The 16963-nt window shown below is 45.4% G+C and overlaps 1 protein-coding gene across 5 annotated transcripts; it reads left to right on the top strand.

Annotated features, from left to right (window-relative positions):
• Window positions 1-175: 175 nt before the first annotated feature.
• Window positions 176-13438, top strand: GPN1 (GPN-loop GTPase 1). 5 transcript variants are annotated; one of them, XM_027631586.1, is made up of 15 exons: window positions 178-304; window positions 387-480; window positions 1277-1316; window positions 2586-2652; window positions 3386-3423; window positions 3958-4036; window positions 4137-4231; window positions 5904-5949; window positions 7993-8139; window positions 10278-10360; window positions 10844-10883; window positions 11592-11682; window positions 12164-12271; window positions 12876-12985; window positions 13119-13435. In XM_027631586.1, the coding sequence occupies exons 1-14, from the start codon at window positions 215-217 to the stop codon at window positions 12965-12967; spliced, it is 1110 nt and encodes a 369-aa protein (XP_027487387.1). In that variant the 5' UTR covers window positions 178-214; the 3' UTR covers window positions 12968-12985; window positions 13119-13435. The 5 variants fall into 5 exon arrangements, with proteins under 5 accessions (XP_027487390.1, XP_027487389.1, XP_027487388.1 ...); XM_027631587.1 differs by lacking the exon at window positions 12164-12271 and having other exon boundaries at window positions 177-304; window positions 13119-13438; XM_027631589.1 differs by lacking the exons at window positions 12164-12271; window positions 12876-12985; window positions 13119-13435 and adding an exon at window positions 11339-11468 and having other exon boundaries at window positions 176-304; window positions 11565-11592.
• Window positions 13439-16963: the final 3525 nt, after the last annotated feature.

Raw genomic sequence — 16963 nt, forward strand, 5'->3', positions numbered from 1 at the left:
GCTCGCCGCTTCCGGCCGGCCCGAGCGGCGCGGCCGCCCCGAGCGCCTCCGCAGTGCTGCCGCCCGCCCCGGGCCCCGCCTCGCCGTGCAGCGCCGGGAGGCCGCGCGGGACCGCGCAGAGTACGGGGCGGCTGCAGGGCGACAGCCGGGACCGCGCGTCACGACCGGGCCGCGGCCGCCCCACGCCCCGGAAGAACAAGCGGGAGCTGGGAAGATGGCGGCGGCAGCGGGAGGCCCGGCGGGCAGCCCGGTGTGTGTGTTGGTGCTGGGCATGGCCGGCTCCGGGAAAACCACCTTCGTTCAGGTGAGGGGCGGGGGGCTGCGGGGAGCTGCCAGCGGGCCCCGGGGCTTCCCAGCGGGGCCTGACGCCTCCCGTGTTCCCGCAGTGCCTCGCCGCCCACCTGCATGGGCAGCGCTGCCCCCCCTACGTGATCAACCTGGACCCCGCCGTGCACGACCTGCCCTTCCCCGCCAACATCGGTGAGCGCTGTGCTCGGCGGGGCCCGACTGGGCGGGGGCGGGCGCGGGTGGGCCCGGGCGGAGGGGCGGCGTGTGCCTGGAGTCCTCCGGGAGAGAGCAAGTGCCATCAATAGCGACAGAACAGGCCCCTGTCCCAGGGACCGGGGGCGGGTATGTGAGCCGTTTGGCTCGGTTGCCCTTAAGAGATTCCAAGTTCTAATGCAAGAAAATGGTGGTGGCTTTTTTTTGTTTGTTTGTTTTGTTTTGTTTTAAAGTGTTATCTTCTTTCTCAAAACAGTCTTTAACTTGGGAATTTTTAGAATTAAAGACATTCTTCCATCACTTTTGTATGTTTTTTTACATCATCTGCTCTGATTTGATGTGTTTGGGTTCTGAAGGTTTTGTCTTTCTCAGTGATGAAAGTATTAGCAGATTTTATCTGGTTCCCTACATCCACAATAGTGGTAGCCATAAATGCTACCAACTAACAGCTTTAAAGCACTTTAAAAGACACAAATTTTAGAGGAAATATCTTACTAATAGAACAGACCTTATGTCTAGCTATTCCAAAGGGCATACCAATCCCTAGTTTTGTCACAATCCTGTGTCTTACATTTTGTGAAGTATGCCAGCCTGCCTCTCCAGAGGCTAAGAAAGGCTGTGTGGATATGCAAGTTGTTTCACTGATGTCAGAGTAATAATTGGAATATCTGTCCCAGTGATGGATTTCTAGTAATGCGGATAGATAGGTGTGCTTTTTTAGCTGATGGTGACCAGCTGGGGGTTGGAAAACTGCTTATGTGTCTTTCTCCCTTAGATATCAGGGACACTGTGAAGTACAAAGAAGTCATGAAACAGTATCCTTTTTTTTTGTCTAAATAATGATATTTGAAATCTCAAGTTTTGTGAAAATAACCTGTCACATGCACACTGTGATGAATCACAGAATCACAGAATCTGCCGAATTGGAAGGGACCCACAAGCATCATGGAGTCCAACTCCGGGCCCTGCACAGGACCATCCCACGAGGTGGGGGGTTGTAGTAATGTTGCGTCAAGATCAGAAGGTTTTGACTATGTATTTCTTGCATGCGACATTAGGAACATGTGTTCTACAAGATTTAATGCTCCTTGGGTCGTTTTCTCCTGCGCTAAAAATTATTCTGCCTAACAGTAAGTTTTTATAGATAATAGGTACTCTGCCCACATATTTTTTTCTTTTTTTTTTTTTTTCTTTTTTGTTCTTTCAGAGAACTTGTATCGTTTATTTTTTTCTGGAAGCCAACAGCCTTTTCCCATGTTTTAACTAGTCTCATTTTATATGTTATAAGTAAATATGGACATTCCTGTTTGCCTGTAGTAGATGGGGAAAACTATTTCCACATTCTCTGACCATAATCAAAGCACTCTTGTCTCTCTGAATCTCAGAGGCATTGGAACATTGGCTCTTGTTCACAGAGGGTTGATGGCTGTAGTGCAGTAACATTACACTAAAGCAACTGCACTTCCAGAGGGCCGTGGAGCTCCTTGGTCTCCTAAGTAATAGCTTGTGCAGATGGAGACAAAACACAGTCCTTGGATTTGACTTACAAGTATGACTCTTAAATTTAGTATTTTAGACAAGAATAAAGGTGGTGGGGAATAGGATTTTTGATTTTGGCTGTTATTTGTTTTGGGGTTACCAGCAAAACATCCTAAATGTAAGTTTCAAATTGATATATAGGTGCATTATTTGTTTCACTATGTCTCTTAACCATTACTGGAGTTTTGGTATTTCATTAAGTAGGGCCTAAGGAGGGTGTCTGGTCTCATGTCTGGGTATCGAGAGTAGTGATTGATAACACAGTGTCAGTCAGTGCTGGTTCTTGCACAGTTAAACCAAAAATGTCAAGAGGAAACCCTGCAGCCCCTTTTCCTTCTGTAAATTACACCTGTTTGGGTAAGAGAGAGACACTTTGTATTTGTTATGCTGCTGCATCACTTAGAAGATTTAATCGTTTATTAGGGGGTATTGTCTCTTGCTTCAAGGTATCCAGTGTGCATTGCATATGGCCAGGTGTTGTCAGAGTTGAAAAAGAAGCCCTCTGGGGTCTGCATAACCATCTGCTTTCCTAAATGAAGCATCAGATATGGGCTAGGCCCAAATGGTGGAATAGTGACCTCTCTCAATCTCTTTGCTACAAGATTTGACCAGGTACAAGGTTGTTTCTGTGTGCTGTTCCTATGATCTGTGCTGGGTGCCTACGATGACTGTGCGGTTTTGTCTGTCTGAAGTCTCAGAGGGCACTGTGTTTGGTTGGCCTTCTAATATTTCTGGGGGGTTGTTCTCCTTACAGAACCCTGCATCTAACAATGCAGTCAGAGTACATTATCTGTCATTTGAGAGATTTCAGTTTTTCAGCTTTTTCTTTCAAGTAAAATTTAGCAGGCACATGTACAGAACATTTTTTAGTCTTTGTATAGGACTGTTGTTGCACCATGTTCACTATAAAATCTTTCCTATGAATGCTGTGGTTTTGAAGTAGGGAAGCTCACCTCTGGAAACAGGTTAAGTTTTCCTGATTTCAATTTGATAATTGACAGCCCTCCCAAATCATAACACTAAAGCAGCTCTGGGGTGGAGGCTGATGTCACATACCTAGACAATCTCTTAGTGAAAAGGCAAGAACAACTGTAGTTGTTCTACCATTTCTTTAGCCAGATACTAGAACACAGACAAAATCAAGGTTGTCTTTGACCTATGCAGGGTCTGAGTATTTTTCAGCCTTCCTTGGTAGGGCATTCTCACACTCTGAAAAGCTGGAAGACTTTAACATTTTGATACACATCTGCAGCTGTGCAAGTTAATGTAGTTTCTTTTCTGAAATGAAGATGAAGGTTTCCTGTTGTGAGCCTAAATACCAAGTATACTCTGCTTTTTCAATCAGGTGATGAAGTTTATTGAAAAAAGACAAAATGCATCCAGGTGAGTACATTCCACTAAGTTCTGCTTTTCTGGGATCAGTTTGGGAAAATCATGTGAAATTCTAAAAAGCTTCTCTCCGTATTTTCTAGTTGTTTTTTCAACCTTGGTATAAGTTTCATGTAGAAAAGGGCATAGAATTAGAACAGATAAACTAGACTTTCTTGGGATAGATGGAAGAAAAGTCTGCTGATTGCAGTTCTGCTTTTCTTGTCTTCCATTAGACTGTCATTTTCTCTCACATATTGTTCAAATAGGCAGCAATGAATTCTTCTTCTGAAGAGTTTGCTGTACTAAGTGTCTGTCAAATTGATGCCTTCAACTCAACATAGTACATACTTCTTAGTTACAAATTTCTCACAGGAAAATTTCAGGTGTGCCCATAAATCTCATCACTGTTTGGGAGAACAGGGTTTTCTCATCTGTGACAGAATAGTCGTGGCATTTGCTATTGAATGCTGGCGGTAATCTAGTCAGAACAGGACCCTGTGCTTAACTAATTTTCCCTTTTTGTTGTTTGGGGTGACTTCTTACCAGGTATGTTATTCTTGACACACCAGGGCAAATTGAGGTATTCACCTGGTCAGCATCAGGAACCATCATAACTGAGGCCTTGGTAAGTGCTTTTTGTATGACTGGACAGTGAAGCTCTGTGAATGACCTGGCTATTGCTCAGTGTACTCCTAATTAAACTGTCTTTTACTTTGTGTTCCCAGGCTTCCTCTTTTCCTTCAGTTGTTGTATATGTGATGGACACCTCTCGCAGTACTAACCCTATCACTTTTATGTCCAACATGCTCTATGCCTGCAGGTAAGAAAAGCTGGAAATGCAGTCCATCTGCTTTGATTGCTGTGTCTCTTTGGTAGTTATTTTGGAGGGGAATCATAGAGTGATTTGGTTTGAAAGGGACCTTTAAAGGCCACCCTCTCTTCCGTGGGCAGGGACACCTTCCACTATGCCAGGTTGCTCCAAGTCTCATCCAGCCTGGCCTTGAACACTTCCAGGGATGGGGCAACCTCAGCTTCCCTGTGCAATGTGCTCTAATATCTCTCCACTGTCATCATGAAAAATTTTGTCAGTATGTCCCTTTCAGTTGAAAATTATCCCTTGTCCTATCACTACAAGCCTTGGTAAAAAGTCTCTCTCCATTTTTCTTATAAATCCCTTTATTTACTGGAAAGCTGCAGTAAAACTTCCCTGAAGTCTTCTCCAGGCTGAACAACCCCAGCTCTCTGGCCTGTCTCCATAGGAGAGGCCTTCTAGTTCTCTGATGGTTTTGGTGACCTCCTCTGGACCCACTCTGCCAGGTCCATCTCTGCCGTGGTTCCCAGAGGTGGACGCAGCTCTCCAGGTGGGATGAGAGCGGAGTACAAAGGGAGAATCATCCTCCTCGCCCTGCTGCCCACACTGGTTTGGATGCAGCCCAGGGTATGGTTGGATTTGTGCTTGGGAGTGCACTTGGATGCCTCCTATCCGCTTAGTATGCTGGTTTGGTTATTTTCTTGGTGGTTTTCCCATTGGATAAGCAGAATAATTTAGGTGCCAATGGACATCTGGAGGTCATTGGGTCAAAACTTCCACTGAAAGCATTAAATAATCCATGAGACCTTAGCATGAGGAAGGCTGGTTATATTAGATCTAACATATTGCCTATTGCTTATAAACCCAGTTATCTAAGATGAATCAAGGTAGGCTAGTTTAAGCCCCTTCTTGTAAATACATGGTATTTTATTCTATTTTTTAATGTTGTTGATACTTTTAAGAGATTCTTCAAGATTTGTTTGGAGTTCAGCCTAGCATGGTGCTCTTGAATTATTGTCTTCCTCTTCATACATGAATTTATCTGTTGTCTTTCATGTCATACCAGAGACTAAATACCTATGGAACCATCAACATAGCTAGAGCTGTCATAATTCGTGCTAAATGTTGGTAAAAGGTTTTCAAAAAACCTCTCGGTCCTTGTACCAAGATCAAGAGCTATATCACCATGATAGGAGTGTGCAAACTGTGTCTTACTACATATTGCATTTTCTGACTTTAGTTTGAGCAAAAGATCATAGAATATATACAGCGAAATGAATATGTCAGCTCATGTGTCAAGGTAATTTTGCTTTATAGATGTTCTGTGTTATTTGAATTCATTGCTCAGTTCACAAATAATCTCTCAGAACCTAAGGTTTGAGTCAAATGCAAAATGCACAGAGAGTTAAAACCCGGGATCTTAGTGTCATAGCAAATGGTAACCAAACTCGACTGGGTGTGTAGGAGATTTTATTTCTTACATCTTGGAGGAGCATATTTTATTCAATGACTGTAAGCAGGACCTGGGTGAAAATTACATTCTATTAGGTGCAGAGGAAAATAATTATCTTTTGAAGTCAAATGTATTCAGTTCTGCACAAGTCTTGTCTGCCTTATGTTTAAATTGCTTTCTATTCTAGGAAGTTTTAAATTAAACTTTTATTTTGTGTCTCCCCCCCAGTATCCTGTACAAGACAAAGCTACCTTTCATTGTAGTCATGAACAAAGTAAGTTAAAGCTCTGGTTTCTATGTCCTCATGGGACATTGTTCTGTTTAGCTTCTTTGCTGTGGTGTCTTTGTCTTACCACAATAATAGATTTTTCTAGAAAAGAGAGGCTGGGAGGGAGCTGCAGGCTGATAACCGAATCTAAAAAGGGTCTTTAATCTGATATCCAAATGCACAAGAATAATCAGGGATGGGCAGTTGCACCCAAATATTCAAGTCAGAGAGGGTGGTAACAATTTGAAACATGTTTTGCACCTTAACCCTGGATTATAGGGAAACGTAACTCTGTAAAAAAAGGGTAAGGTCATGCCAGAATCTGCGCTTACATGCCCTGTTTTCCCAGAATATTTATCTTCATTAATAATGATTTCCACTCAGCAGCAGGCTAATGACTCTCAGTGGCAATGGTGTAACCCCTGCCTGTTTTGACTGAGGAGTCCCACCTGTCATAGCAGGCAAAACTTAACAAAGATGTTTGGTGCAGTATTTGCTAGAGAGCAGATACTAGTCTAAGAATACACATCCACTGTTGTGTAAGGGACTTGTAGCCTTAATGCTTTTGAGCTTAACAGCTGTATCTTTAAACATGATAATTTCAGATATTAAAAGAATCCCGTTAGATTTTTGTTGTGAGTTACTGCTCTCCACAGGCATCCTTTGTGTTTGCATCCCCAACTCAGCAAGCTTTGTATGTGCACACACATATGCCAGGCTTTGACTGGGATATTTTCCCTCACACCAGCCAAGTAGGATTAGTGTCTGCTGTGCTCCAACTCCACCCATCTGCCCAGTGACCCAAACCATGCATATCTTTGGTATCTGCTTGCTTACTGAGCAACTTTTTGTACACAGTTTTCTTTTTGACACTAGACAGTAATATAAGAATAAGCTTTCTAGCTTTTTATTTCTGTAGAAAAAGGCATGAGGCAGGAAAATAAGTCTCTCTTAAGAAAATACACTTTTTGAAAGACTAAAAGAAGTGGCACTGTGTGTGTAATGAAAGGTAGGCCTGAGGCTTAGGATTCATCACTTTAAACTTCATTTTGATCTCATGTTTAGCTTTTGCTAAAAAGTAAAGCCAATAGCATTGGAAGAATTTTTAACAATATTTAATTAAATTTAATTTTTTGAAATTGACTCTTGATAAGAATGGAAGAATCCCAGGGAACTGGGATATATGTGCAGTAACAAACCCATAGATGTAAAGAATTTTAAGATTTGGAGAGGGAAAAAAATTTGTGGAGGTGATTTAATTTTATTTACAGAATTTAGTCAAGGTAGCTCTGAGTAGTCAGGCTTTGACCCTTGGTGGATTCAGTTCTGTCTCAAATCTCTTGAGTAATGCTAGGTAATACTTTATCTATCTTCCTCCTTCCCATTGGTGAGGGGAATGAAATATATCAGAGTTTTAGGCACCTCGTATTGTGCGAAGAGTGGATATGCATGTGGCAAGATGTTTATGAAACTCTGTAATACACTGTTTTTATATGAATCCATGTAAAATTGTGGAACTATCTCACCTGTTTGTGGCAGTTGTCTTGCACTGAATTTAGATCATAATTTCTTCAGGCCAGAACACAGCTCCCTTGGGCTGTTAAAGATCCCGTGGGCTGTTACCCAGCGTGGAAGTGGCCCTGGCTCCCCCAGCCCCAGGCAATCAGGAAAGCTGAGGATCTTCAATGAGGGTTATTTTTGTCTGACCTCAATTGTATGATCTACTATTTACACCTTAAACTTCATTGTGCAGTGTGCAATTTTTGGATGCCCCTTTCCAGTAAAACCATAGGAGGCTTTAGAGTTGCAATTGTTTCCTTAAACAACCGTTGCCTTCCTAAACCTGGAGTAGTGGTTGTTTGTCTTCTCTTCCTGTATTCACATGGTTGATTTGATAAAAAGTGAACTTGCAAAACTTCAGACCGGGGCTGAATATTTTTAAAAGATCAACATTTTAAAAATAAATTAACATGGATTTTTTTTTATTTGTCCACTTAACAGCCTAAGGGTAAGATTATTACTTCTGAATATTTTCCCTTCTCCTTCCAGACTGACATAATTGACCACAGTTTTGCAGTGGAATGGATGCAGGACTTCGAGACTTTTCAGGATGCTCTGAATCAAGAGACCTCCTATGTCAGTAACCTGACTCGTTCTATGAGTTTAGTGTTGGATGAATTTTACAGTTCACTGAAGGTAAAGGTCTTCCTTTTTTTTTATTACCTCTCCTAAAAGCCTGGAGAAGAGAAAGTTCAAGGAGAATATTTTTGATGTGTATAAATGCCTGGTAGGAGGGTGTAAGGAAGGCGAGCAGCAGACTCTGTTCACTGGTGCGTGGGGAAAGGACAAGAGACAACAGACACAAGGTGAAATACAGGAAACTATGTTTAAAGGGAAGAGAAAAAAAATTAATTTTACTAATTCTGCACTGCAGCAGATGGTCCAGAGAAATTGTGGAGTCTCCATCCTTGGAGATGCTTAAAACACTTTTGCTCAGGCAAAGTCGTGAGCAACCTATTCTACCTAATCCTGCTTTTTGAGCAGGAGAGATTGGACTAGATGATCTCCAGAGGTATTGTACAACCCCCCCCATTCTGTCCTTCTGTAAAGCGGCTTTGCACTGTCCTTTTGGACTGTAATCTGTTGATGACCTGTGTTGAGGATTTGCTGATTTGAACATACAATAACTTTAGCAGCTTGTCACACTGAATGGCAGCCTGAATAATTTAATATTGAACTGTGATTAATCACGAGACGAAAGCTAAGATAGGCTGGTAAGAGGCAGTGTTCTTTGCTGCAGCATTTCCCACCTGAGGTAATTTTCCTTGTTCTGAAAGTGTCAGGTACAGTTGGGCAATGTACTACATAGGAAGAAGGGAAAGAATCTCAAAATCAAATAAATGAACAAAAAAACCCCTTTACATTTGTTTGTGCAAGAAGAAGATTGTTCTTCCACTCGACCAGGTTTTGAGCGGACAAATTAATTGTTTCTCTGACAACACTGTACATTGGAGGCTGTTAATGATCCCATAGTCTGTGCTAAAAAGGTTTTAGCTGATCATGTTTGTCATCAGCTTTTACTAAAGAAAAAGCAAGCCTTCTTGGCTGTGTGGATATTCCAGGAACTAAATGATCCATTCATGTAGATGATGATAATAGAGCCAAAACAAAAATATTGTAAGTGTCCTATGTGGAACAATATACAGAATTTCAAAAGGGATTGTAGTGGTCCCATATACAGAACTAACATACTTCCTGTTCCTTATGTGCTGATCAGGTCATATTTATCTGCCTGTTAGAACTCTTAGAGCACTGGATGGAGAGCAGGTCATATGAAGAGGATTACGGAGTAAAAGGCAGCTTGTACTTAAGTGCAGGGAAAGTATAAATATTTATATATATTGGCACAGTGCCTAGCCTTAATGCTTAAAATCCTTTGGAGAGCTGTCTGCATATTTCCTGTATTAATGATCAAATGCAAGGCTGTGTTGGGAAAGGTCTTCCATTTGGAAGTCAGTAGTTGAGACTGTCTTGCCTATGAAAAAGAGGGAGAATTTTCATTAGAAGATGTAGGATTCTGGCTGGTAATAGTCTTAATTAAAGGTATTTTTAGATAATTGATTTAATACAAGCAGAACAAATGGCCAGAAGTGTAATGATAGACAAATTGAAATTAGAAAGTAGATGTGCATTTTGAATGTATTGTCATAGCAACTGATTAAATTCTCCCTCTCTTGCTGTTCTGGGGACCTTCTAAATGTGCTTTGGCTAAATAAAAAGTATTAGACTATTTCAGAGCCAAAAGGTCAGTTCTTGTTGTCTCTTTTGCACTTTAATTCTAGTACACGGATACTTGCTAACCACTTATAACCCTAGATGCAGAATGAGAACTTGGGTTATTAACAATAAACAAGTCAACAGCAGAAAGACTTGACCTTTCTTTTGAATTGCCCTACAGTGTTAAAAAATACCAAACAAACCTCCTTCCCCAAAGAAACACCCCCCAAAATACCCCAACAACTCACCAAACAGAAAATCACCGACAACCAAAAAGCGGAAGTAACAAACGTGAACAGCAAGTGGAGGAAGAGTTTGAAAGCGGGATGGACAGAAGCACAAGTGTTACTGCCCACTCTTAGGCCATTGTGCTGATTCAATGGGTGTTGTTAGGTTTAGATTAGTAGTTTGTTGTTGGTTTTGGTTTTTTTGGTGGTGTTGATTTTTTTATTGTTGGTGTGGGGGATTGTTTGTTTGTTTGTTTTTATTTTGTTTTTTTTTCTGTATTAAAAATCTGGCTCAGTTACTCTCTAGTTCTGGTGTGTTTTCTTTTCCAGGTGGTTGGTGTTTCTGCGGTGCTTGGCACAGGACTGGATGAGTTTTTTATCCAGCTTTCTAAAGCTGTAGATGAATATGAGAGGTAAGGGGATAACTTTTGGTCTGCGACCCAGTGACCACTCCCTGAAGGTCCTGACTCATGAGTCTGCTCCTTTGATTTGAAGGAGTGTACAGTTGCCATAGCCAAGGTAGCCTAGGGTGTCCAGTATCAGCATAAAAAGCAGCAGTAAAAAGGAACTATTCAGAGATGAATTTTTTGTGCTGTTCCGTGAAAAAGTAAAAGCTATCTGTGCCAGCAAGTCTGTGAAGTAATTTTTTTCTTGTAATTCCATACCAAGGTTTAAATTGTTGCTGTTTTAATGAAGTCTGTTCATTGATCTTCCATTGGTTTCAGAATCCAAATCTGGGGAAAAAAGTACTGTTAGTGTTTCTGAAATGTCTCTCAAACATGAAAGCCTAGAGAAAACCTTTTTTTTGAGTAAAAAGAAGCCTCCAGGATGATCCTTATGCAATACAAATCCTGTGTTTTTCAGACTGAATGCACTCTCTTTATTTACCTTTTCAGAGAGTATCGTCCAGAATACGAGCGCCTGAGAAAAACACTGGTAAGTGTTTTTAGCTGTTTTACACCTGAACAGTGTATCTTGGGTCACTTTTATGCACACAGTTGCCTTTATGTTGAGAGGGTCTAACATTTCATTTACTAGTCGTACTCACTGTGGGAAAACTCCTGTCCTGAAGGAGTCCACCATTTGCCTTTTTTTTCCTAGATGTGGTGGAGCATATCTTTACAAAAATAAAGATTTTGTAAAACAGATGTTGCTCACTGTTTTAGTGCTAATATTTGAGCTAATTGTGAGAAAACGATTGGGAAATAAGATTGTGTCTTCCATTCAGATGGATAGAGAGTTCTTAAAAATAAATTTCCAAAGGGATTTGTTGAGACTATCCCCGTATCTTCCTGCACCAGTGAAGAGTACTAGTTTGACTTAGTAAGAAAGACTGAATTGCAGTGCCAAAATCAGTAGCTCTGCTCACCTTGAGTTCTGGCTGTCCAAAGGACAGTTCTCTGCAGGCACAGCTACACAGAGTTTGGCTTCCCGGCGCTGCTGAAATCATCCTAGAATCCCACCTGACTGGAGGTTGCTTTCCACGCTTAGTCAGAAGTTCTGTGTAACCTTAGTTGAAATGTAAGACCTGCATAGTGACTTTTGCTCTCTGACTGGGGGACAGGGTGCTGGGTTTGGGTGAGGTTTCTCTTCTCCTGATGTTTTAAATGTTCTCAGAATCCACATGTAAATCTTTATCTACAGGAGGAAGCTGAAAATAAACAAAAGAGAGAGCAGCTGGAACACTTGTGGAAGGACATGGGCAGCGTGTGTGTGCAGGGCAGCACACTGGCAGGTACCTCCCCGGGAGGATAAAGGTTACTGCAGAAGTTTTCTGAAGAGTTTGCCTTGTGAAGTAATACCATGCTTCTTTGTCCTCACAAGAAGTGTGAAAGCAGCTCCATGTTAGAGGAGCAGGGCTTTAATTCCTGTGGGATTGGTCACACTTAGCTCTTCCTGTGTCAGTCACAGGTTTGGAAGAAACCCCGCTGTGTAGCTAAAGCAGTGGACCTACTAGAAATAATGAAATACTTTAGAAAAGGCAAAACGGTCAGATCAGAATCTGAGAAAGCTCTGCTGTTGGCTGCACTGTTCCTTAGATGAGGCGAGTAGGTGCTGATGGAGTATGTCCTGTGTCTGGGATCCACAAGCAGCTTTCTGTCCCCTTAGAGCAGGTGTTCATTGCTGTGTTTCTGTGCAGACAGAAGTTGTCAGTGCACACGCTCCCTTACCTTTAGCAAGCTGGTTTGTGTACAGCCATTTGTGTTCTCTTCAAGGACCTGATGCTTCTGCAATGGGTCCCTCTGAGCTAATACTAACACGAGGAACTCTCGATGAAGAGCAAGAAGAGAGGGAGAGTGACACTGATGACATTGACCATGAAGGTAAGGGAATGAAGTCTAAAAGCTGCCTGTCTAGTCAAGAAATCCCCTCTATATTTCATGACCTGGATGGACTGTAAGGAGAGCCTAGAAAACAAGCAAACATTCAGTCACCTGACGTGTCAGAATCTGTAGCAGAAGCTCCACTGCAATGGTCAGCGCGGGGATATCACTCTGTAACCTTTTTGAAAGTTCAATTGTAAATTTTCTATTCACGTAATTAAGAGGTGTATAACACACATAAACCAGAGAACTCGTTAGGCTTGGGGCATGACCTCTGAACGTGATTGATGCACAGATGTGTTCATCATCTTTTTGGCCTTACAGTTTCTGCCCCTGGCTCTCTTCCCTTTTCCTGTGACTGTGGTCTTGGAGCAATCTTCTAAGTTGTTACAGTGTGATTTTTCTCTTATATAGCTCACAGACAGTCTTCATTCTTTCCCTGTTCCATTGATGGGTAGGATCACTTCTTTCCTTTGCCCCGTAATGTAGTTGAAGATGGAATAGACTTTCTATGTTGCTTTGGCTATCCTGATTCTAGCTTTTTTTCCGTAACACAAGTAGAACAAGTACTGAAATAGCGCTGAACTGTCGTTTCTTCCCCCAGTGACTGAGGAGAGTCATGAAGAACCAGCCTTCAGAAACTTTATGCAGGACATGCGGATGAAATGCCAGAGGAGAAGCAACCCGAATGAATGAAACCTTCAGAAACAGAAGGTTTGGAATCACTTGAATGGAGTTAAAACTGAAGGAACAGCATAAAGAAACTTGCATGGAACCATTTTTATCTGTGAACGACTTTTATCTGTGAACAACTTCCTCTGATAGATTTTTATTTTTCTTTCTGCAGTAACTGTTGGTCCGATGAGTTAAAGGTCTTGCTGCCAACTGACTGCACATTTGGCCATCAGCCACTGTGGCTTCCTGAAGCTGAAGGAACCAGAAAGCAGTTTCTTTTCTTGCAAGTTCTTCAGATCTCTCTGTTGAGAGCTTAGATTTTGAGCTCTGACAGCATTAGCATCCAGAGTACTCACTGGTCCCCAGAGGCACCTTCCAGTTGCTGAGTGCAGTCAGACATCTGCTGAAGCCAGGGCACAACTTGATCGGTCCACTGTTTGATGTTTTGGTTTTCATTAAATAGATTTTACATACTAAGAAATGCATGATGGTTAATAGAAGGAGATTTCATGTCACCGTTCTAAGGTGACACTTTTTCCCTGTGCTTGCAGCTTATCCATATGGATGCACAGCAAATGCATCTTAAGTATATTACAACCCTGCAGGTTACCTGGTGAAAACAGGGAGGTCCCTTTTCCCACATTGCCTTTCTCTTGTCCCTCTCCAGCCTGAGGCCACTCCTCTGCTCACTCAGTCTGGCCTGGCTGTCCTACACGATGCCTTTTCTGTCTGCTCCAAAGGCTGCTGCCAAGGAAAGAGGACACAGTGAGTCCCAAGTGCTGATTCACCACTACACCTGGAGAACCACTATGCCAGCCTCTCAGTGATTCCACCTCCAGCCCTAGTGCCATATTCTGGGATAGCTACTCTGGGGCTGAAGCTGGAATATAGTTTCTAGAGGTGGACCTGAAGTAAACATCCTGCTCTGATCAAGGAGCAACTTCACTTGGTGGTGGGAAGATGTGGAGCTGGAGCTGAAATCACTGTAGGGCTGGGATAGCGACTGCAGGGCTGGGATTGCAGAGGTGTTCCAGAGATTGGTTCGCAGAACCTGGGCACAGATCAGCTTCAGCGTCAGCGGGGACTGCACGGGAGAAGGAGGGTGGGCAGTGGACCTGGGGCGGGCAGGGGGATAGGGGGTGGGGGCGGGCACTTAACGATTTTGGCCAGGGAGCTGATCTCAGCCAGCACCCAGTCGGGACAGCCTACATCTCCGCAGAAGCAGAACTGCGTGGGGAGAGGCGGTCAGAGGCGCGCTGCCGCTCTGCCTCCTACCGGCTCCCCGCCGCTGACTCCCGCCCCACCGCTGCTCCCCGGTCCCCCATGCCGCACAGTCCGCCTTCGCGACCCGGAACCGCGCCGTGTGCGGGTGGAGGGCTCCCCGAGCTCTCCGCACGCGCTGCTCTGTGGCCAAGCGGCGCTCCCGAGGGTCGCAGAGGGCGCCGCGGGACCGGCAGGACCCGGAGCTGTGCGGGCGTCCAGCTGGGGCTCGGCTCGGCTCCCGGGGCTCGGCTCGGCTCCCAGGGCTCACTGTGGAGCGCTGGGGGCCCGTTCCGTGCAGGGGCTCGTCGGTAATTCCCCCTTCCTCGGGGAATGACCCGTCCTGCTTCTGGAGGGCTGAGCTGAGCTCGGGACAGGGCGGGGCGGCTCGGATGGCCAAAGGCAGCTTCCTGCTGCTGCTTTCAACCCAAAACGGGAGGGAGATTTTTGTCCACTGCTTGCGGAGCACGATTTTGGGGCTGATCGTTCCCAGGGACGTGTCCGGTTGAACGCGGTGTTTCACAGCAACATTGAAAGGGCCCCAGATGCTGGGATTTGGGTCTTTCCAGTGATTGCTCGGTGGAAGCTCTTTGGAGAGAGGGGAGTCACGGCAGGTGTGCTGTCCCACACTCGGAGGGCAGGCGGCATCGCTTCCACGTGTGCTCCCAGAGAGCCGCCACCCCTCCGAGGTTGGGACAGGGGGAGCGGCAGGCGGATTTCTTGGCTGCGCCACGTGGAGGGAATCTCTCTTCCCCCGCCCCGGGGCCTGGCGGGGAGAACCGGCACCCGCTGCTGTCGGTGCCCGAGTGCACGTGCCCGGCGTCCCGGCACTGCCGGGTCCTGCCCGTCCGTTCCTTGTGGCAGAGCGCGGCCGCGGGACGGCAGCGGGGGGAGCTGGGCGCGCTGGGGACGCGCTGCCGCGGCGGGGGGAGGAGTTGGAGGGGCCGACGGCCCCCCCCCGGTAAGTGCTCCCCTGCCCACAGGCGTGCGCGCTTACGCTCGAATAGCTGCGTCATCCCTTGGGAGCTGCAGCCCGGGCTGGGGGCTCCTGACATGGATGGGCTCAGGACAGGATGTTTGGGCAGGAGCTGTGTGGTGCCCTCAGCACTTGCCCTTGGGCAGTCCGAAGAGAGGGTGTTTTATGGCGTTCCCAGGAACTGCTCCAACAGCTGTAGACTTCCCCCTGACTTCTAAGGCTAAGGATGTGGTCACAGCAAGAAGACAATTGGTGGAATTGGAGGCCACTTGCTGCCTTTTGATCAGATGTGTGACTTGTGTAATGGGTGTGTTTCCTAGGAGAAAACATTCCGTAGTAGCAGAATGGTTTCCATAGACACCAAGTGAGTGCCACACCCTAGCGTGAGCCTTCAGGCCCTGCAAGTCCTCCCGCAGACTTGGGGAAGTGTTGAAGTGTGACCTGACTGCTGGGAGTAAGTATGTGTCTGGCAAATGGCAGCGCTGCTTGCGGAGCTGCTGTTTTTAGAGAAGAGGGTCCTGTGTGACAGGTAGCAGACAGAGGACATGGCTTAGTTGCCACATCTGCCATTGATGGGCACGGAAATCTACGTTTATTGTTGATTTGGCCCTTTATCGTTCTTAAAAATAAAGGAAATACTTCTGAAAGGCAACATCGGTCTTCCCGGACGTTTCTTTTTGCCAATCTGCGCTCCGGGAGTCCTTGGGGTGGGGGGAGTGGGGAGGTGCGCGGCTGCAGTGCCGCTCCCGGCCGTGTCCGCCAGGCGGCGACTGTGAGGCAGGGCCCGGCGCTCGGGGCGGGCTGGGAAGCGACGCCCGTGGGAAAGCGGCGGTGTTTTGGCCCTGCCGAGCTTCTCCGACCTTAAATCCGGAGTCGGAGGCGCCCTAAGCATGCCTTGGGCTTGAGGGAGTGTGCCCCTGCTGAGTTCAGCAGGCGTTCGGTGAATTTGGGCTTCTGCGGGGGAATTCAGTCCGGTGTCGTGGTTTTTTGTTTGTTTCCATCCCCGGGACAGCGAACCAAGGGTTATTTTTCCCCTCGCCGTGGGCGCTCTGAGGAGACCAAAGGTCCAGAATCCTACCGGTGACTTGGCTTGCGTTGCCAGTCCGATTCCCAGAATTGAACAGGGACGGAGATTCCTCCCGGACAAAAGGGGCCACCGCAGAAAGCTCTGGCTGCCCCCGGCAGTGCCCGGGCTGGCCCAGCACCTGGCAAAACCTCTTAGGGAAAAGGCAAGGAACAACTGCAGTTGTTCTACCGTTTCTTTAGCCAGGGACTGGAACACAGACAAAATCAAGGTGGTCTTTGACCTGTGCAGGGTCCAAGCATTTTTCAACCTTCCTTAGCAGGGCATTCTCACCCTCTGAAAAGCTGGAAGACTTTAACATCTGGATCCGCGCCTGCAGCTGCGCAAATTAATGTAGTTTCTTTTAGGAAAGGAAGGTGAAGTTTTCCTGTTGTGAGCCTAAATACCGAGTCTGCTCTGCTTTTTCAATCAGGTGACGAAGCTTATGGAAAAAAAGACCAAAGGCCTCGAGGTGAGTCCATTCTACCGAGTTCTGCTTTTCTGGGATCGGTTTGGGAAAATAACGTGACATTCTAAAAAGCTTCTCTCCGTGTTTTCTAGTTGTTTTTTCAACCTTGGTCTAAGTTTCGTGTAGAAAAGGGCATAGAATTATTAGAACAGAGAAACACGACTTTCTCGGGAGAGACGGAAGAAAAGCCTGCTGATTCCAGTTCTGCTTTTCTTGTCTTCCCTTAGGCTGTCGTTTTCTCCCCCCGCT

The sequence above is a fragment of the Corapipo altera genome, unplaced genomic scaffold (assembly GCF_003945725.1).
Source record: "Corapipo altera isolate COAL_440 unplaced genomic scaffold, ASM394572v1 60772, whole genome shotgun sequence".
NCBI lineage: Eukaryota > Metazoa > Chordata > Aves > Passeriformes > Pipridae > Corapipo > Corapipo altera.

Bases quoted from the DNA above. Each gene is read 5' to 3' on its own strand.
- GPN1 (XM_027631586.1), top strand. From the start codon at position 215: ATGGCGGCGGCAGCGGGAGGCCCGGCGGGCAGCCCGGTGTGTGTGTTG. The intron at 4,037-4,136 runs GTAAGTGCTTTT...TTGTGTTCCCAG, and splicing joins CCATCATAACTGAGGCCTTG to GCTTCCTCTTTTCCTTCAGT. The intron at 10,884-11,591 runs GTAAGTGTTTTT...CTTTATCTACAG, and splicing joins AGCGCCTGAGAAAAACACTG to GAGGAAGCTGAAAATAAACA.